The following is a 22,814-nucleotide window of genomic DNA, read 5'->3' as shown; positions in this document are numbered from 1 at the left end:
AGCAGAGAGAGGGGAAGGATCGGCACAGGAATGCGAGGCGGAATCGAACCCTGGGTCGCCGCACTGACGCCGACTACAATTATTATTCTAAACAAATAACAGAAATTAAGTGAAGTTTATTTCTAAACTAATTTCGAGAGGAGCACGCGCTTATGATTGATAGCACCTGGTCCACATTAGCTAACACTGATTTACCAATCAGACGACTCCTTAACCACTATAAATAACCAGAGGATCTTACTTCAGCCATCTTGGTCTTGAAGAATCCCCCCTTCCACCCCTACTCCTCCCATTTCCTTGTCAGGGCAGCACTTGGGCCTAGTGGTTAGCACCACGGCCGCACAGCAAGAATGTCACCGGCTCAGACACTTCCTGGCCAGGTCGGCGTTTCTGTGCGGAGTTTGCATATTCTCCTCGTGTTTGTGTGGGTTTTCACCGGGCTCTCCGGTTTCCTCCCACAGACCAAAAACATGTAACATAAGTAAATTGACAGCATAGACACTTCACAGCATCAATCTACTTCCAACATTATCAAGCAGGTGAGTACTCGAGACCTACCTGAACTCGGACTCCCCTCTCGCCCTGCAACAGGGGGGAGCCCCAGGCTCGAGGATCTCACGAGTTCAGGGCTCTCACCCAAGACAGCATGCCAAACAAGCTCCATAATCAATCATCAGATTCTCACTCTACAACATCAGAAATGTCCGACCCTTCCTATCTGAACATGCAGCTCAACTCCTTGTTCAAGCTCTTGTTCTCTCCAGACTGGATTACTGCAACTCTCTACTAGCCGGGCTTCAGCTAACTCTATCAAACCTCTTCAGCTGCTCCAGAATGCAGCAGCACGAGTGGTCATTAATGAACCTAAAAGAGCACATGTCACTCCGCTGCTCATTCGTTTGCACTGGCTGCCAGTTGCTGCTGGCATCAAATTCAAAGCTCTGATGTTTGCTTACAAAGAGACTTCTGGCTTTGCTCCTTCTTATCTGTTCTCACTTTAAGCCACTTGTTCGAGCCTCGGTTGAGTCAGTTGGCGTTTCTGTGTGGAGTTTGCACGTTCTCCCTGCGTTCCCGTGGGTTTCCTCCGGGTGCTCCGGTTTCTCCCTACAAGTCCAAAGACATGCAGTACAGGTGAATTGGGTAGGCTAAATTGTCTGTAGTGTATGAGTGTGAATGAGTGTGTGTGGATGTTTCCCAGTTATAGGTTGCAGCTGGAAGGGCATCCACTGTGTAAAACATATGCTGCATGAGTTGCTGGTTCATTCCACTGTGGCGACCCCAGATTAATAAAGGGACTAAGCTGAAAAGAAAATGAATGAATGAAGTCTTCCCTCTCTAACTCATCATCCCTCCTTTTTGCTTCATACAAAAAATCTTTCAGGAGGCATGCTTCGTCTAAATAAGATCATCATCATATTATTTAAACTTTGTTTTGTGGACTTGCAAAACTCACTGAGTGTCGACACCTCCACATAAAACACTGTTACACCGGTTTCACAACGCATAAGCGGTGCGGCTAATTTTTTGGCAAGCATGTTGGGTAATGCTGCTGACCATGTCCATCCCTTTATGAGCACAGTGTCTCCATCTTCTGATGGCTACTTCCAGCAGGATAACGCAGCATGTCATAAAGCTCAATCATCTCAGACTGGTTTCTTGAACATGACGATGAGTTCACTGTACTCAAATGGCCTCCACAGTCACCAGAGCTCAATCCAATAGAGCAGCTTTGGGATGTGGTGGAACGGGAGATTGGCATCATGGATGTGCAGCCGACAAATCTGCAGCAACTGTGTGATGCTATCATGACAATATGGAGCAAAATCTCATTGAATGCTTGTTGAATATCTGCCACCAAGGATTAAGGCAGTTCTGAAGGCAAAAGGGGTCCAACCCGGTACTAGTGAGGTGTACCTAATAAAGTGGCCGGTGAGTGTAAAACTCCCTGTGAAGTTGACAAATCTTCTTAACTCTAATGGCAAGTTTTTCAGATAAAGTTTAGAAATGTATTCTGAAGAACAAGAGGTAAATGCTGCAGAAGAGCGTGATGTTTGCAAAGTGTGTGTGTGCGTGTGTGCGCGTGTGTGTGTGTGTGTGTACAGGGACTGTACTAAAAGATAAATGAGTGTGAGGATCCGCAGCTTCACCTGAGACTTGAACACAAACTGCAGCGCTGGAGGAAGTTTGTCCGTCGCAGCAGAACTGCAGGAACATTAGACACGGGTCAGAACATCACACACACACTCTCTCTCTTTCTCTCTCACTCTCACTCTCTCTGTCTCATGCGCACACACACACAAACACACCCACTTACTCAGACACACACACACACTTTCACACACACACACACAAACACACCCACTTACTCAGACACACACAAACACACACTTTCACACACACAAATGTGACTTGACATCTGCACAGACAGAAAACGCACACACACACACACACCACACACACACACACACACACACACACACACACACACACACACACACATTCATCACAGTAATACACACACACTTATAATCCTACTTACTGGAATGTGATTTGAGACATATACAGTACATACACACATGCGCACACACATATACTGTGGGTACAGAACGTGTTCAGACCCTCTTAAAATCGTCACTCTGTTTATTGCAGCCGTTTACTAAAATCATGTAAGTTCACTGTTTTTTCCTCATTGATGTCCACAACTCTGTGACTGTTCTTGAATGGCCCAACTAGCGCCCTGATTTAAACCTAGTTGAGCATCTCTGGAGAGTCCTAAAAATGGCTGTCCATCAACGTTTTCCATCCAACCTGACAGAACTGGAGAGGATCTGCAAGGAGGAACGGCAGAGGATCCCCAATCCCAAAAGACTCACAGCTGTATTAGATCAAGAGGTGCTTCAGCTAAACACTGAGCGAAGGCTCTGAACACCGAGCACTGTGTGATAATTCAGCTTTTCTTTTTGATAAATTTGCAGAGATGTCAACAGTTCTGTGTTCATCTGTCAGTATGAGCTGCTGTGTGGACATCAGTGAGGAAAGCAACGTACTTCAATGATTTGAGCAAACGGCTGCAATATAATACAGGGCAGGCCCAGATTGGCTAATCAGGAGGACCGGGAGAATTCCCGGTGGGCCGGTCCGTTTATTTTGGCCACAAAGGCCAGTGTCCGTAGCTGATTGCCCTCTCAGCAGTTTTTATTTATTTATTCATTTATTTATTTGACCATAGCCTCACTGTTTTTATTCATTATTTTGCCGCAGCTCTGCTCGTTTAATTTATTTTCTCGCAGCCCCTTGAGCAAAATGCAATCTGCAGGTTAATGATGACGTAACTATCATTCGCCCCTTAGAGAGTAAAAGAATTCGAATAATGAATATTAATGAATATTACACCTGCTCAATGAAGATTAGATGATTGACTACATTACAGTTTTTTTACAATTGCTATGACACTTTTCTCAATACATTTAACAAGTTTCCTAAACTCTTAACACAGTTAGCACAACATCCGTCTTCGTGGGCTATACAATTAACACATTTCTTGTTGCTTTGACACAAAATGCATCCAGTTAACACAAATTTAAAATGCTTTAACTTCTTTTACACACAAGCACAACCAAGAACAAAACAATGTAATTTTACAGTCAAATTTACAAATGCTTTAACACAGTATGTCAGAACAGATAACACCATGTTCTAAACAGAAATTATATAGGATAAAGTCAAAGTGAACAGCTGTTCTAATTGTGAATTGAAACACAAATATATTCCCTGTGTTTTATTCAATTGCCAATGAGAAACATCATATTGCGGTTATATAAATAAATAAATGTGTGTATATATATATATATATATATATATATATATATATATATATATATATTTCTTTATTTATTTACTGTATATAACCGCAATATGCTATTTCTCATTGGCAACTGAAAAAAAAAAAATATATATATATATATGACAGCTGATTCCCATCTAGAAAGCACACTCATGTCTTGTTTTGGTTTTTCCAATCACATGATCATATGTTCTAATAGAGGACGCTTGAGGTTTTTGAAAGGAACATCAAAGAACTCTGTCACCAATACGTCCATGTAAGATTATGCATTACAGTCATTACTGTACTATACACAGTGTGTTTTGCAGTAAACTACTCTTTAAACCTGGAGTTCATTAGTACATACAGTACATATACAGTACAGCATTTGCATACACTGTGTCTAATTACTTTTAGAGAGTCATGAAGTTAGAGGCCAATCAAGTACCACATGAAATTTTCAATGTTGACAAGGCTGGGGATGTCGCCGTAAGAAAAACATAATAGGCCAAAGGGCCGCAGTTACTGTGCCGGGCCACAGAAGATATCAAGTATAGTGTGGATGAGAACATGTGGCAAAAGACAGGGCAGTATAGAAGATTACTTTGTTATTTTATTATAATTGTGGTGCTTTTTCTGTTCGCAGTGATGTCCTTCTGCAAAAAAGGTCTGTCCTGCAGAAATTCTGTGTCTGTATTTTTGTTTACATAAACTGTCAATTTTATAAAGCAATTTTTTTTCTTCGTTTTGTATAGAATTTTTGCCGTAAACGAAAGAAAATGCATGCATTTACTTAACCCAACAAAACAAAACTGTAACGAGACTTCAAATATAAGGGCAGAGCTGACACATAAACTAATGCAGTTTCTGTAATGTCAGCTGATGATAGTGTTTTTATTGTCAGTGTGTTCTGATTGACTGAATGTTTCTGTTGGAAGAGAACATGTGTTTGTGTTTTGAATAATAATTTCATTTTGAAACATGATTGCAGTGTTTTGTTAGACATGGTGTAGTGTGTTCGTTTATTATTGTATTTTGAAAAGTAGTTTAGAGGTTTAGTTTACAATGTGTGATTTTGAGCATAAAATTAACTGTTTTGCCAATTGTGTGTTTTAGGTGTGTTGCTGCGTTAAAAGTTTAGCAAACTTGTTAAATGTATTGAAAAAAGTGTCATAGCCATTGTAAAAAACTGTAATACATCTGACATAATGTAACCACGGGGAAGTGACACAAACAACAGAGATGGGTTCCACCTGCAGGTTTAATCAGTGGTCAGGCAAGCAATGGTCAATACAGGTGCAAGCATTTTAACATAGTCAGTCGTGAACTGAGGTGGGCCGGTTTAAGGCTTGAAACTCCAGGGCTGAAAATGAGTCCCACTCCGGCCCTGATAAAGGGGGTCTGAATACTTTCCGTACCCACTGTACACACAAACACACACACTGAAATGTGACTTGAGACATACAGTACACATACACATTGTCACACACTCATACATATACACACACACACACACACATACTGAACTAGAATAGTGTAAATTGACTTGAGAGCTGCACAGGCAGGACACACACACACACACACACACACACACACACACAATGGAATGTGACGTGTGACCTAGACAGACAGGAAACAACGACACACACACACACACACACACACACACAATGGAATGTGACTTGAGACCTGCACACACACACACACGCACACACTGGAATGTGACAGACAGGTCTCCGCTGTGCGGTGGCGAGTGTGTCGGTCAGCAGCTCTGGCCTTCATTATTAATGCATCAGATTCTGCTCTTACACTGTTGGAGGACCAAAGAGTCATCCTGACCTCACAGCTCACTCGCCTCTGTTCTTCTGCTGTGAAGATCCTGTGAGGCGCTCTGAAATGTGCTTTTTATTCAGTGTTTGACGTAATCTCAACTGAAACATGAAGAGAGGGCGGGGCATACAGTAGCTCCTCCCCTTTATGAAATACAGCCAAATGTTTGGTGTTCTGCCAGTGAGAGTGGTTGAGCTCAGGCGTATCAAATGAACAGCCAATGAGAAGAAGGGGGCGGGCATAATAAAGACTAGAGAGCATTTGATTAGTCAGAAGATTTGATGAGAAACTGAAGTATGCAACGGCCTCATTCTGAAAGCGTAGTCCTGTGGACGTTTCTGGAGACCGCGAAATATGTCCCGGGAGGTACATATTTTTGCAGATGTAGTGAATCCACGAGAGGCCTCTTTGTGCGCTTTTTTGCATCTCAAATGTCTCTCGCGAGTGCCGTTCGCACCCGCGCAGTTCTCACGTAAACCCACCGGAGGCCGCTGTCGAATGACCGTCTGTCTGACTGACTGAATGATTGACCATGCAAGCGGACCCATCCTCCTCCTTCCCTAAACCCTACCAATTTTATGATCGACCCGCCCACCCGCTTACTTCCCTAAACCCAGCCGACGGTTTACAAAAGCCGTCCAGAAAAAGAAAAGCCCTTGTCTGATTTATACAAGGATTTCAGATTTGTCCACATTCTCACCCTGCTGTTCACGCGTTCACTTTATTTTTTGGATTCTGTTTTTGTCTTACCTGATTTCTGAACCGCTCTTCCCTGGACTCAAACCCGGTCGTCGTTGTCTTGGTCAGCTCCTCGCTGCGTTTTAAGTTCGCCGACGTACACAACGAGCTATCTTGACAAACTGGTTGCAGCAGGAAAGCCCTCAGCTGGTCAGCTGGTAAGCGCCAAAAGGAACTTCATCATATCGCCCCCTAGCGTTTGCTTAAATAAATGAAACGCAGCCATACATACCTTCAGCTAAATAATTTGCAGTCTCCAGAAACGTCCACGTGACCACGTTTTCAGAATGAGCCTGGGTTGGACGTATGAGCAGATAATATTTTTGTTTAATTAATGTCCATAATCCTATCTGTTTGCTCATATTTGAGTGCCCTGATCAAACAGGACTTTTTTGATGCTGAATTTATAATTTTTTCTCTTTAGCTGATCAATATGAATGTGTCTGTGACAGTGAGATCAGATGGTTCATCAGTATACAGTCATCATTTATTCATCTGCTTCCTCACAAATCTGCCCACCACATACAGTACCACCGCCTTCAGAAAAAAACATCTCGAGGACAAACAAAATAAATTAATTAATAAATATATCAGATTCTTCAGGAACACTTCAAAGCAGATAAAGCCAAAAGCTGTGTTTCCATCCAAAGATGCAAATTATATTTATGCGCAAAACTGGAATATGGCATGAGACACTCGTAAATACAGCAGGATTCATAGTCAATAAGGAACAGAAGAGCATCACCTCCTCAGCTCCTGCACAGATATCACTGAGTGAAGTGGAGTTTGCTGCACTGTTGCACAAAGACCCTCACACACACATTTATATCTGCAGAGCAACATTACTGACACAAAGACCCTCACACACACATTTATATCTGCACACCAACATTACTGACACAAAGACCCTCACACACATTTATATCTGCAGAGCAACAATGACGACGCAAATACCCTCACACACACATTTATATCTGCAGACAAACATTAATAACACAAAGACCCTCACACACACATTTATATCTGCAGACCAACATTACTGACACAAAGACCCTCACACACACATTTATATCTGCAGACCAACATTACTGACACAAAGACCCTCACACACACATTTATATCTGCAGACCAACATTACTGACACAAAGTCCCTCACACACACATTTATATCTGCAGACCAACATTACTGACACAAAGACCCTCACACACACATTTATATCTGCAGACCAACATTAATGACACAAAGACCCTCACACACACATTTATATCTGCAGACCAACATTACTGACACAAAGTCCCTCACACACACATTTATATCTGCAGACCAACATTAATGACACAAAGACCCTCACACACACATTTATATCTGCAGACCAACATTACTGACACAAAGTCCCTCACACACACATTTATATCTGCAGACCAACATTACTGACACAAAGTCCCTCACACACACATTTATATCTGCAGACCAACATTACTGACACAAAGACCCTCACACACACATTTATATCTGCAGACCAACATTACTGACACAAAGTCCCTCACACACACACATTTATATCTGCAGACCAACATTAATGACACAAAGACCCTCACACACACATTTATACCTGCAGACCAACATTAATGACAAAAAGACCCTCACACACACATTTATACCTGCAGACCAACATTAATGACACAAAGACCCTCACACACACATTTATATCTGCAGACCAACATTACTGACACAAAGACCCTCACACACACATTTATATCTGCAGACCAACATTACTGACACAAAGACCCTCACACACACATTTATATCTGCAGACCAACATTAATGACACAAAGACCCTCACACACACATTTATACCTGCAGACCAACATTAATGACACAAAGACCCTCACACACACATTTATACCTGCAGACCAACATTAATGACACAAAGACCCTCACACACACATTTATACCTGCAGACCAACATTAATGACACAAAGACCCTCACACACACATTTATATCTGCAGACCAACATTAATAACACAAAGACCCTCACACACACACATTTATATCTGCAGACCAACATTAATAACACAAAGACCCTCACACGCACATTTATATCTGCAGACCAACATTAATGACGCAAAGACCCTCACACATACATTTATATCTGCAGACCAACATTAATGACACAAAGACCCTCACACACTCACTTATATCTGCAGACCAACATTAATGACACAAAGACCCTCACACACACGTTTATATCTGCACACCAACATTAATGACACAAAGACCCTCACACACACATTTATATCTGCAGACCAACATTACTGACACAAAGACCCTCACACACACGTTTATATCTGCACACCAACATTAATGACACAAAGACCCTCACACACACACATTTATATCTGCACACCAACATTTAGTGGTTCCGCTGTGGTGACCACTGACATATAAGGATTTACGGCGAAGGACAATTATTGAATGCATGATAATCCAAAATGCGCATAAAAATAGGTGGAAAGAAACACATCTAAGTGACTTGTTCTGCATCATGGACTGGATGGACTGAATAATAAAGTGATTCTGCAGATCTTTAAGCACATGATGAATATAATTAGTGTCAATGAGCGATTATTCTGTTGAAATCGCTTCAAGCCTCGAGTCCACTACTAAACCTCTCAAACTAAACTGCAAACAATCCAAACTATTTTCTCATCCTTCTGGCTGATTTGTTCTTGTTCTTCTTCTGTTTTATAAATCTTTCAGGAAACGGGTCTTAAAAGGGGACCAACCCAGTAGTGTGTGTGTGAGCAGTGTGTGAGTATCTCCAGCAGCCTCTAATGCTGCAGATGAATGAGTTGTGTTTGTTTATAGTCAGACTCTGCAGAAACACTTTGATTGGCATTCTCACTTTGTATGTGTCATCAGAGGGGGAAAGCCCCGCCCACTAGTGCCCATCTCATTAGCATGTCCAGCAGGCCTGAGTGAGAAGCAGCCGTCTGTCCATTAGCCATTAGAGTGTTTGAGCTGCTGAAGATGATGTCAGCATAGACTAAGAGGATTATAGATGTGGAGGTGATGATGAACAGAGACAGGAGCGACATAGACTGACAGAAGCATGAACACACACTCACACTTAAACACGCACACACACCTGACCAGCACTCACAACACACACACTGCTTACATCTGATTTACATCGGACGCAAAGCCGTCTGTAGCTCCGCCCTCTTCTGAAAAGAGCACAATCTCATTTGCATTTAAAACACCACAATCAGGATCAAAGCCTGAAAGGGTCAGTTTGAGAGAGCTGGAGAACATCATCTGTGTGACATTCTCAGCTAAACAAAACTAAACCTGGAAAATCAGCACGGTGGCTCAGTGGTGAGCACTGTGGCCTTGCAGAAAGAAAGTCACCGGTTCGAGTCCCGGCTGGGTCAGTTGGTGTTTTTCTTTGTGGAGTTTGCTTGTTCTCCCTGCATTGGCGTGGGTTTCTCCCGGGTGCTCCGGTTTCCCCCACAGTCCAAACACATGCGCTATAGGGGAACTGATCAACTACATTGGCCCTAGAAAATGGGACTTGAGATAAGTGAAAGCAAGACGAAGTATATGACCAGTGATGATCAATCCAACAGTACAAGTCAGAAATTATATATTTGAAAAGGTATATAAGTTCAAGTTCTAATCGGAATAATTGCTTGTGCCTTTAGGTAGGTTTGCAAACATGTGTACTTTTCATTGCGTCCACATTAAACTTCAGCCGTTTGCATTTCTCACGTTCACAAAAGCTCCTGCCTGTGATCTTAACTAGGCGCAGCTGGAAAAGTGCAAATGTGTTGCCTCGTGTGCGTCTCTCCATTGGAAATAGTATAACAAACTTGCCTGCAGGTCGCACACCAGAAGAGCCGCTCTGCGTGTCACAGAGCCATGTATTTTAGAATTCTAAACATAGATATTCAAGAATCAATGAACTGTGATCAGTTTCCTAATACAGAATCATGTAATCAACTCTTACTTTTTTTACACATTCATTAAATAGTAGTTCATTCTAATTACAAATACTTACGCAATACCACAAGGCATATACAAATGATTACAAATGACAGTATTTCTATCTGTGATTTGATTGATTCAGACTGACACACAGGCTCCTTTTTCTTTCCATTTTTTTCTGTTTATTTATTATGCTTGAAAGGACATTACAAAGATACAACATGAACAAGGAGACAAAGAGGGTTACGTAAACAAAACTCCAGCAAATTAAACAAGTTTAAATTATTAACACCAAGAAAGCGTTTTACATGCATCGTAATTGTTAGAATCTTTTAAAGAGCTCACATATAAACCAAAGTCCTTTCTGAAAATAAAAAAGTGAGGGTGTTTCTTTGAAAATGGACATTTATGGATGTAAAATTTTGCCACAAAAAACCAACACAGGCTCCTTTGTCTCATGTTTGTGACAGGAGTGTGTGACGTTAAACTCATCCAGAGCACACACACACACACACACACACACACACAGTCACTCGTCCTTCAGTGTCTGTTTGCTTTGTGTCGGCAGATGATGTTGGTTTATCATTCAAAAGAAATCAGTCGTCCGTCACCGTGGAAACTGAAAGCCATAGACAGATCATACGTGTGTGTCCATCAGCCTGTTCACGTGTGCAGAAACACACTCGCGACTACAACACGTGTACAGCAATGAGGAGTTGAGTTCAGGATACACACTTTTAGGGGGTTATTGCTTAACTTTGATGCTCTGCTCTGGTTATGATGGTCTGTTTGGCTCCCCTTCTGGTAGATTGTGTAACTACACTGTGCATGCTCTTCATATTATTATTTTGATATGTGTTTAATCAGTTGATGCATGAAAAATTATTTATAAAATGCATATTTTTCTCAAGAAATGTTAGTTATACATATTTGACAATGTTGGAGTAGTGTATACTTTACAATAAGGATTCTAATTTCATTAACAAACACTTTGTAAATGATAAACCATGTAAATAAAGACAAAGCAAACATAAAAAACATGTTTCAGAGAGTTAAAGGAGAAACCGGAGGATGATGTTCATGTTTGAGGACTGAATAAATGTGTTGCTCGTTGATGTAACCTATCCGTGAACACATGCATTAGTGTATGAGTGAATGAAAAAATTAGGCTGATGATGTAAAGAGACATGAATAAACAGTATTACAGATGAAATGATGCTGAATGAGGTCATTGTTCACCATTAGTTCATGTTAATGTATTAATTAGCACATTAGTATGTTTAGTTTAACAAAGATTAATGCTGGACAAAGGTGTTGTTCCACTGTTTACCAATGCATTAACTAATACAACCTTGGTGTAAACTAGTTTATTGTAGAAAGGCAGAAGAAAGTTAACATACAGTTATAATTTCTGAAAACCTTTTTAAGGTTCAAGCCTCGGCTGGGTTAGTTGGCGTTTCTGTGTGGAGTTTGCATGTTCTCTCCGCATTTGCGTGGGTTTCCTCCGGGTGCTCGGGTTTCCCCCACAGTCCAAACACATGCGGTACAGGTGAATTGGGTCAACTAAATTGTCTGTTGTGTATGAGTGTGAAGAGTGTGTGTGGATGTTTCCCAGAGATGGGTTGCAGCTGGAAGGGCATCCGCTGCATAAAACATATGCTGGATAAGTTGGCGGTTCATTCCGCTGTGGCGACCACTGATTAATAAAGGAACAAAGCCGAAAAGAAAATGAATGAATGACACTTTTAAACCCAATGATTGGATTTGTCCATATTTGACACAATGTTGGGTTACAGCAGCTTAGGGGTGGAGCGGGGGTGTTGGGGTCGGGTGACTTCTAGTTATGAATGAATGAACCTTTTTAACTCTGCAACACTTTAAGATGGGCAAAGCCAGACATAACATTTCCACATACAAAATACACACACATAGCAACCAGTAGAGGTATTTATTTGCTTGTGCCGATGTTTGGTTTTTTTTCCAGAAACTGCATAAGCAGATCTAAAATTGTATGGTAGTCCTTTAGTTTGTACTGTATATACTGTACACTCTCAGAAATAAAGCTGCACGAGCTGTCACTCGGGTGGTACCTTTTCAAAAGGGACACATTTGTCCTTGAAGAGTCCATATTGATACCTCAAAAGTATATATTAGTACCTAAAAATTTTAAGAGGAACACTTTTGTACTTTTTAGGTACTAATATGTACCCTTGAGGTATTAATATGGACTATTTAAGTACAAATTTGTACCTTTTGAAAAGCTCCCACCCCAGTGACCGCTCGTGTAAGGTGTTTCTGAGAGTGTAGGTTGTTTTTTCCAGTGCAATGTAGTGTGCCAAATCTTTAACCAGTGGCAGATGATGCATCTTCATATGTATTCTCGCTATAAGCTCATAAACTGCAGTACATTATGAATTCATGCAGTCTTTATGATATTCTAGTAGATGCTTTATGAGTTTGCTGCTGATGTGTCTTTATTTCAGTAAGGATGTGTTGGCAGTCAGGATTTGGTTGTTGAATGAATCTCACTTCTGCCCTCTAGAGGATATTCAATCTCTTTACACTGGGACATATTTATTTTGTGGTTTATTTATTGTTTATTTCAAAGGGATTATGCATTAACATTCAATTAAATACTAAGATTATATAAGCTTGTAAAACTAAGTATAATAGCTCTGATTTTATGATTTCTGCTCCCATGTGTTTTTTAGTTTTTGTTATTTATGATGCATATTATGGAATCAATAATAAATAAATGAAGGATTCAATACTAATATCCAGCCAGCTTTAAAAAATAAGACTTTCTTTAGAAGAAAAATATAATAAGAAACAAAATTTAAACAGCACGTGAGAAATATTTGACAAATAATGACAATTTCACAGGAGGATGAATAATTTTGATGTCATCTGTAGTCCATATGTTTGCTTTTTATTTATTCATTATTATCCACAGTGATGTATTATACAGCATTTATTTAGTTTTATTTTTGTGTTCATTTTTAGTTTTCTAAAAAGTTCAGTTTTTTATTTAACTCAAGTTGTATTTCATTTTAATTAATTCATCTTCTTTCATCGTTAACATTGACAACAATTCTACTAAAGGGAGAGTTCACCCAAACATAAAAATTCGTCATCATTTACTCAATAAATACTATTTCTAAAACGTACTTGAGTTTCTTTGTTCTGTTGAACACAACAGAAGATATTTTGAAGAATGTTGTCACCCATTTACTCCAATACTATAGTAAAGTCAATGGGTGACACAACTAACATTATTCAGAATGTCTGCGCAAAGTCGCAGTGGGTGGCACGTTCACCTCACAGCAAGAAGGTCACTGAATCGAGCCTCGGCTGGGTCAGTTGGCGTTTTTGTGTTCACATGTTCTTCTCTTGTTCGCGTGGGTTTCCTCCGGGTGTTTCAGTTTCCCCCACAAGTCCAAGGTTGTGGTACAGGTGAATTGGGTATGCTAAAATTGTCTGTGGTGTATGTGTGTGTGAATGTGTATGGATGTTTCCCAGTTATAGGTTGCAGCTGGAAGGGCATCCGCTGTGTAAAACATTTGCTGGATAAGTTGGCGGTTCATTCCGCTGTGGCGACCCCGGATTAATAAAGGGACTAAGCTGAAAAGAAAATGAATGAATGTGTTAACAGAACAAAGAAACTCATGAATGTTTAAGACAACATGCGAGAGATTAAATAATGATGAAATCTGTATAATTATCGCAGGGGTGTCAAACTCAATTCCTGGAGGGCCGAAGTCCTGCACAGTTTAGTTCCGACCCTGCTCCAACACACTTACCTGTAGGTTTCAAACAAGCCTGAAGGACTCAATTAGTTTGATCAGGTGTGTTTAATTAGGGTTGGAACTAAACTGTGCAGAGCTGCAGCCCTTTTGGAACTGAGTTTGACACCTGTGAATTATCAGATGAACTATCCCTTTAAAGGTGCAGAATGTATAAATTGACAATCTAGTGGTTGAACTAGGTATTGCAGTCCAAAATCAATATTGGAGAGTGTTTTATTCAACTGGCCCCTCTCAATACCACTTGACACAAATGCCAGTTGCCAGATTGATGTGACAAACAGGAGTGCGCATGCCTAATGATCAAGCCTTACATTGTGAGCTGCTCAGCTAATATTTACATTTTCATAATTTAACCACCTCATGTGTATAACTTTGAATCTGCATCTCATTTCGGAGGCTGCTGCTGTCCTCCAGAGGATGTATTTCAGATGCATTTGTTGAGAGTCTTCATAACTGAAATGAAATACGCTGCATTCTCCACCATCTGGCAACCCTGGGAGCTGAAATATAATTGGGTAATCAATCAGTAGGCGGAATTAGGCATTTTTAAAGGAGTATAACTGACTTTAGCATTGTTAATGTTTACTTGGCATGTTTCCTAAGTATCTGTAAACACAATATGGTAATTTTCATCTTTAGAAGAGTCAAAAATGTCCATACTGCACCATCTAGAGCTGATGAAAGAGCTGTCCTACTCTGCGCTGCTCTGACGTCTGTTCTTGTGTGTCTCCAGGAAATGGACGTGCTGACCGAATTGTGAACCGACCCACGGGCATCACTATGGGTGTGGAGAACTTGACCCTCCGCGCCAACATCACGGACGTCCAGCTGGTCACGCACAGCCTGTGGGAGGTGATCGCCATCGCCACCGTCTCCGCCATCGTCAGCTTCATCACCATCATCGGAAACATCCTGGTCATGCTGTCCTTCAAGGTCAACAGCCAGCTGAAGACGGTCAACAATTATTATCTGCTGAGTCTGGCCTTCGCTGACCTGATCATCGGCGTTTTCTCCATGAATCTGTACACCTCCTACATCCTCATGGGCTACTGGGCGCTCGGGAGTCTGGCCTGCGATCTGTGGTTGGCTTTGGATTACGTGGCGAGCAATGCATCAGTTATGAACCTTTTAGTTATTAGCTTTGACCGATACTTCTCGATTACGAGACCTCTGACATACCGAGCCAAACGGACGCCGAAGAGAGCGGGGATTATGATTGGTTTGGCTTGGCTTGTTTCTTTTATCTTGTGGGCTCCTCCGATTTTGTGCTGGCAGTATTTTGTTGGTAAAAGAACCGTTCCTGAAAGACAGTGCCAGATTCAGTTTTTCTCCGAGCCTGTGATCACCTTCGGGACGGCGATAGCCGCGTTTTATTTTCCTGTATCCGTCATGACTATTCTTTACTGTCGGATATACAAGGAGACCGAAAGACGCACTAAAGATCTTGCCGAACTTCAAGGCATCAACTCGTCAACAAATTCCAGCGGAGACGCTCAGCCTCAAAAGATACGGTCTTGTTTCGGCTGCAAACATGTTAGCAATACATCAAGAACCCAAGCTTTAAGTCACACCAATGCTGCTAAAACTCTGGATGATCAGTTGACCAACTTTAACAGCTACGCCTCCTCCGAGGAGGAAGATCGCTCTGGGAACTTCCAGGAGTCTTGCAGACATCAGGAGAACAAGAGCGAAAGCTACGAGGAAGAGAACTTCTTCCCAACTCCAGTCAAAGCAAGTCCTACGAAGACCAAGAAGTGTGTTTCGTATAAATTCAAACCGAAAGATGTCAGTCCGCTAAAGAACACTAACGGGGACGCAAAACCTGGAGCCTCGTCTTTCTCGTCGGCCGAATCTGTGAACGCCCCTTCCTCATCGTCATCTTCGAAACCAATCGACGGTACGCTGAAATGCCAGATCACGAAGCGTAAACGGATGGTGCTGATCAAGGAGAAGAAGGCGGCGCAGACTCTGAGCGCCATCCTGCTGGCCTTCATCCTCACCTGGACGCCGTACAACATCATGGTGCTGATCTCCACCTTCTGCTCCGACTGCATCCCGCTCTCGCTCTGGCATCTGGGTTACTGGCTGTGCTATGTCAACAGCACCGTCAACCCCATGTGCTACGCGCTCTGCAACAAAACCTTCCAGAAGACCTTCCGCATGCTGCTGCTGTGCCAGTGGAGGAAGCAGCGGGCGGAGGAGAAGCTGTATTGGTGTGGGCAGAACCCGGCCGTGGGCAGCAAACTCACATGAGGGACCAGCAAACCCTGCTCTGAGTGACTGGCCAGGATTATCAGGGATTCGAGTCTGCAGCCAGACTTTTTAACCACAGGAGGACGAGCTTCACTGTCAGCAGCAGGTTTTGTACATTCAGACTGCTGTTGAGTGGGACAAAAAGGGTGTTTTCACAGGACTGATAGTTGGCCGTAGGATTTCCATCAGTTCAGAGTGCTTTTGGGGTTGACTTTCTGTTTCTTTGGTGGGATTAGGGGTTTGTGTACACTCTGAAAAATGTTGGGTTGTTGCAGGGGCAGGGCTGGAGGTTATGAATCTGGGGCTTAGCCCAAATTTAGTTTGTCACTAACAAACAAAAACAAAGTACAATTGTGGTGTGGTGATGAGACGAGTGTCATCGAGTGTCACGAATCCCACGCTGAGGGATTGACAGGAGGCGTGGATATGCAGAACCACGGTGCGTGATGTAGGCTCACTTTCAAAGAGAAAGCACTTACCACAATGGAACTGTCTCGGCTAAAAACTCGTAAATAAATTTAAAATAGAGATCGAGAAAACCCCCCTGATATTATTTTATTGATTCTGTGGAAAAGCAATGCTGATCCAATTTAAATGTTTTTGCATGTGATGTGGGATGAGAATCAGCACCTCCGAGTTCGAGGCCATGGTGCTCCACTGGAAAAAGGTGGCTTGCCATCTCCAGGTTGGAGGAAAGTCCTTACCCCAGGTGGAGGAGTTTAAGTATCTCGGGGTTTAGTTCAGGTGTGAGGGAAGGATGGAGCGTGAGATTGACAGGCGGATTGGTGCAGTGGCAGCAGTAATGCGGTTGCTGTACCAGTCCGTTGTGGTGAAGAAGGAGCTGAGCCAATGACAAGGCTCTTGATTTACCGGTCAGTCTACGTTCCTACTCTCACTGTGTTCATGAGCTTTGGGTCATGACCGAAAGGACAAGATCTCTGATACAAGCGGCCGAAATGAGTTTCCTTCGAAGGGTGGCAGGGCACACTCTTATGAATAGGGTGAGGAACTCTGACACCCAGGAGGAGCTAGGAGTTGAGCCGCTGCTCCTCCACATCGAGAGAAGTCAGCTGAGGTGGCTCGGGCATCTGTTTTGGATGCCTGCTGGACGCCTACCTAGGGAGGTGTTCCAGGCATGTCCCACTGGGAGGAGGCCTCGGGGTATACTCAGGACACGCTGGTGGGACTATGTTTCTCGGCTGGCCTGGGAACACCTCAGGATCCCCCCGGAGGAGCTGGAGGAAGTGTCTGGGGAGTGAGAAGTCTGGGGTTCTCTCCTAAGATTCTTGTCCCAGCGACCCGGCCCCGGAAAAGCAGCAGAAGATGAATGAATGAATGAATGAATGAATGATTGATTGATTGATTGATTGATTGATTGATTGATTGATTGATTGATTGATTAAAACCTACATTTTGGCAAAACTAAACAAACCCATAAGATTTAGGGCAGGGATGTCCAAACTCCATCCTGGAGGGTCGGTGTCCTGCATAGCTTACCTCCAACTTGCTTCAACAAGTATTGATTAGCTGGTTCTGGTGTGTTTAATTAGGGTTTGAACTTAAATATGCAGGACACCGACCCTCATACACAGAGTTTGGACACCCCTGATTTTGGGCTTTTGAAAAAACATTCAAGGCTGAAGCCCTAGAAGTCACCTGACCCCAACACCCCCGCTCCACCCCTGTGTTGTTGTAACCCAACATTGTGTCAAATATGGACAAATCCAATCATTGGGTTGAAAAGTGTCATTCATTCATTTTCTTGTCGGCTTAATCCCTTTATTAATCCGGGGTCGCCACAGCGGAATTAACTGCCCTCTTATCCAGCACATTTTTACACAGCGTATGCCCTTCGAGCCGCAACTCATCTCTGGGAAACATCCACACACACTCATTCACACACACACACACACACACACACACACACATACACTACGGACAATTTAGCCTACCCAATTCACCTGTACCACGTCTTTGGACTGTGGGGGAAACCGGAGCACCCGGAGGAAACCCACGCAAACACAGGGAGAACATGCAAACTCCACACAAAAATCCCCAACTAGACCAGCCAAGGCTCGAACCAGTGACCTTCTTGCTGTGAGGCGACAGCACCACCTACTGCGCCAGTAGTAACTATTAGGTTTGTCCATATTTGGCCCAAAACTGGGTTAAGACAACTTTGCATGTTAATAGTGTAAGGGTTTACACTATTAACATGCATCTAACAGCTAACTTATCAAGCATATGTTTTTATGCAGCGGATGCCCTTCCAGCTGCAACCCATCACTGGGAAACATCCATACCCACACATTCGTACACAACTGTCAATTTTAGCATACCGAATTCACCTGTACCACATATCCTTGGATGAAATTTTAGCACCCAGAGGAAATCCACGTGAACCCGGAGAGAACATGCAAACTCCACACAGAAATGCCAACTGACCCAGCCAAGGCTTGAACCTTTATTTTTTGGATTATGTTTTTGTCTAACCTGATTTCTGGAATTGTTCTTCCCTGGACTCGAACACAGTCATCATGTTCAGCTCCTCACTGCGTCTCAAGTCCGCCAATGTACACAACGAGCTAACCGGACAAACTGATTGCAGCAGGAAAGCCCTCCACACGGGGGTAAGCGGTCAGCCGGTAGGCACTAAAAGGCTACATAATTCATGGTCTCCAGAAACGTCGTTTTCAGAATGAGCCTGGTTTGTGAAATTTAGTGGGACATGCAGAAAAAAAAACAGTGTTTCGGCAGGACTGCTGGCTGGTCTTGGGGTTCCATCAGTTTTTTTTTTTTTTTGGTGATTTTGTGTTCCTCTTATGGGGTCAGGGAGATTGTGTTCACTCTGAAAAATGCTGGGTTGTTGTAACCCAATGTTGTGTCAAATATGGACAAATCCAAACATTGGGTTAAAAAGTGTCATATACATTTTATTTTAAAAAATAAATTTGGTTTGTCCATATTTGACCCAAAATTGGATTAAGACAACCCAGCATTTCTTGAGCTCTGGGATTCCCAATGACTCTAATCGTTTTTGGCTTAAGTTTATGGTTCTGTGACGGGATAGTGGTGTCTGCACACTAAAAAAGGTTGGGTTATAAAATATGGTGGGTTGTTGTAATCCATGTTGGGTCAAATTTAGACAAACTCCTCCATTTGGGATAAATCAAAAAATATATATATTTAAATGGACAAAAATTAGGGATTCCCATCAGTTCAAATACTTTTTGGGTTAAGTTATTGTGATGGGATGGGGGTTCAGTACACTCCAAAATATGCTGGGTTGTTGTAATCTAACATTGTGTCAAATACAGACAAATCTAACATTGGGTTTAAAAATGTAAAATGTAATTGAACAAATAAATTCAGCGTTGGGTTTGTCCTTATTTCACCCAACACTCAGTTGAGAAAACCCAACATGGTTCAGAGTATAGGGGCTCCCATGAATTCAAATACTTTTTGGGTTAAGTTTCTGTGTAGGGATGAGGGTTTCTGTGCACTCCAAAATATGTTGTTCACCAACATTAAGTCAAATTTGAACAAACTCAACCATTGAGTTCAAAACTGTCATTTAAATTTACTATTAAAAAAATCAATATTGGGTTATTTGACCCAACGCTGGATTAAGACAACTCAAAAAACAACCCCTCACCAAAAGTGGCCAACCAGGAGTGTAGAAGTGAAGATCTGCATGAGGCACAGCACTCAGAGATTACTGCGCAAGATTCTCTGTGCAAAAACTGTAAGAATTGTTCTCCCCCACCTGAAGTCTTGATGCCGCAGTAAAGCCCCGCTCATGTGTCAGGAGGAAATGTTGGCATTGAACCAGCTTATGTGTTTCTTCTGCAGGCAGGGCCATGTTTTATTTAAAGCACTGATCAGATTCTCCCTTTAATATTTACATTTCAGGAATCTTTGTGTTAACTAAGCTCTAACTCTGTCATAACCCTTGGTTTGGAGCGTAATCTCATTAAAGCAGCTGTGTTTTCAAAGCATTGATCAAATACTGCAGTAAAGTACAGTTAACACAAGTGTTTTTGAACCATACTATAGTAAAGGGTATTATACTGTATATATTAAAGTACCTACAGCTGTTAATGACTGCTCCAGCATACTGTAGTACTAACAATAGTGAACTGATAACCTCTAATAACACTGGGGTATACTTTAGCTAACTGTGGTGCATTGTAATGGAATACACACTATAGATATAGAAGACTACAGCACTAGGTCATTTGTTTGTATTACAATATTTGTCACCATAGCAACTGTAGAATCACCACAACAGATCAATTACTATAGTTGTTGTTACCATAGCAACTGTAGAATTACCACTAGTGATCGATTACTATAGTTGTGTTACCATAGCAACTGTAGAATCACAACAGATCGATTACTATAGTTGTCATGTTACCATAGCAACTGTAGAATCACCACAACAGATCAGTTGCTATAGTTGTAGTGTTACCATAGCAACAGATTAATTGAACTGCTTTACTGGTTCAAAAACACTCTAGGGTTTACTGTAAATTACTGTAGTATTTTTTTCGTGTGAGATTTGTCTGATGGTGTTTCCTGCTTGTTGAGAACACACTCGTCAGGTTCATGCTCAGAGCTGGTTTTATCCGTGTTTGTGACAGTGTTAAAGGGCTAATGTTGTTCACTTTAAATGCCTTACTGTGCCATTATTAGAGTGTAAATGACAGAAGCAGGCTGTATTTCGCAGTGTGTGTGTGTCTGCAGGAGGTTTAGACGCTGTGATTTCAATCGAAGGCCTCTCAATATTTCATGCTGTCATGTTGGTGTCTCCAGCTCTGCTGTTCTTCAGGAAACAAACCATGTGTTTTCTCTATAGGTGCTTGGAAAATGTGTTTCGATGTGCCGTAAACAATTCCAACAAACACACCGCGAACTCTGTTTATTCAACAAATGTAAACCTAGACTGAAAGCATTGAGTTTGTGTGTGTGTGTGTGTGTGTGTGTGTGTGTGTGTGTGTGTGTGTGTGTGTGTGTGTGTGTGTGTGTGTGTGTGTGTGTGTGTGTGATCAGTCTGATGAGTGGACTGAACACTTCAGTATAAATCAACCTGACTTTTAAATGTTCATGGAATAAAATTAAATCCAGATAATCGACCATCATGTGTTGAATTGCTTAATCATTTATATCTGCACTATAATTTTTCAGGGCAAATACTGTACAGACACATTGTGAGTCCACATGAAAAAATACTAGTGTTTGGAATTATACTATAGTAAAACACTCAAATTAATCTATTGTTGTGATTCTACAGTTGCTATGGTAACAACTATAGTAATTAATCTGTCGTGGTGATTCTACAGTTGCTATGGTTACACAATAACTATAGCAGCTGATCTGGTAAGGTGGTGACTCTACAGTTGCTATGGTAACACAACAACTATAATAATTGATCTTTTGTGGTATTCTACAGTTGCTATGGTAACACAACAACTATAGTAACTGATCTGTTGTGATGATTCTACAGTTGCTATGGTAACACAACAACTATAGTAACTGATCTGTTGTGGTGATTCTACAGTTGCTATGGTAACACAACAACTATAGTAACTGATCTGTTGTGGTGATTCTACAGTTGCTATGGTAATACAACAACTATAGTGACTGATCTGTTTTGGTGGTTGAACAGTTGCTATAATAACAGAAGAACTATAGTAACTGATCTGTTGTGGTGATTCTACAGTTGCTATGGTAATACAACAACTATAGTGACTGATCTGTTTTGGTGGTTGAACAGTTGCTATAATAACAGAAGAACTATAGTAACTGATCTGTTGTGGTGATTCTACAGTTGCTATGGTAACACAACAACAATTCGTGTAGTCCATTAAAATTGTCATATAGTTTTTTTACATTTTCTTTTAATTGTATTGCTATAATTATAACTAAAACTGAATGTTGTGTTAACATTTTTATCACAACATTACTGCATTTATATCTTTACAATCAATTAAAAATTACGAAATGTTCAGAATATTCAAATTACACATGAGCCACACACATGCAAACTGATGCACGATACACAGCATTTGTTTTCCATATTTATTTCAAATATATCCCTTTATCAAATGTAGTAGCACATCTAATGAGAATGCTTAGTGTGAATCCCACTAAAACAAATAAAAAAAAAATGAAATCATTAAACGCCACATTTATGAATATTACATATTAACAAAACAGCATAACCCTGAGAAATTTTCAAACTGAATCAATGCATCTGAATAAATAAATATTCACTTTCAGAGGAGAAGTCATTAGCTTTTCTCAACAGAAATCAGCCCAAAGGTGTCTGGGAAACTCAACAAATGTATATAATTGAAGTTTCAGCACACTCAA

General features: G+C 41.4%; 1 protein-coding gene across 2 annotated transcripts in view; it reads left to right on the top strand.

The window, feature by feature from the left end:
• Nucleotides 1-21,464, top strand: part of chrm5a (cholinergic receptor, muscarinic 5a) — a 32,206-nt gene extending 10,742 nt beyond the window's left edge. The window contains exon 2 of one of the 2 annotated variants that reach the window (XM_087289136.1): nt 14,920-21,464. In XM_087289136.1, the coding sequence (XP_087145262.1) occupies nt 14,967-16,439 (1,473 nt within the window). In that variant the 5' untranslated portion in view covers nt 14,920-14,966 and the 3' untranslated portion in view covers nt 16,440-21,464. 2 annotated transcript variants of the gene reach the window in all.
• Nucleotides 21,465-22,814: the final 1,350 nt, after the last annotated feature.

The sequence above is a fragment of the Danio rerio genome, chromosome 17 (assembly GCF_052040795.2).
Source record: "Danio rerio strain M-AB ecotype USA chromosome 17, GRCz13ab, whole genome shotgun sequence".
Lineage (NCBI taxonomy): Eukaryota > Metazoa > Chordata > Actinopteri > Cypriniformes > Danionidae > Danio > Danio rerio.
This window is presented reverse-complemented; position numbering and strand designations above follow the sequence as displayed.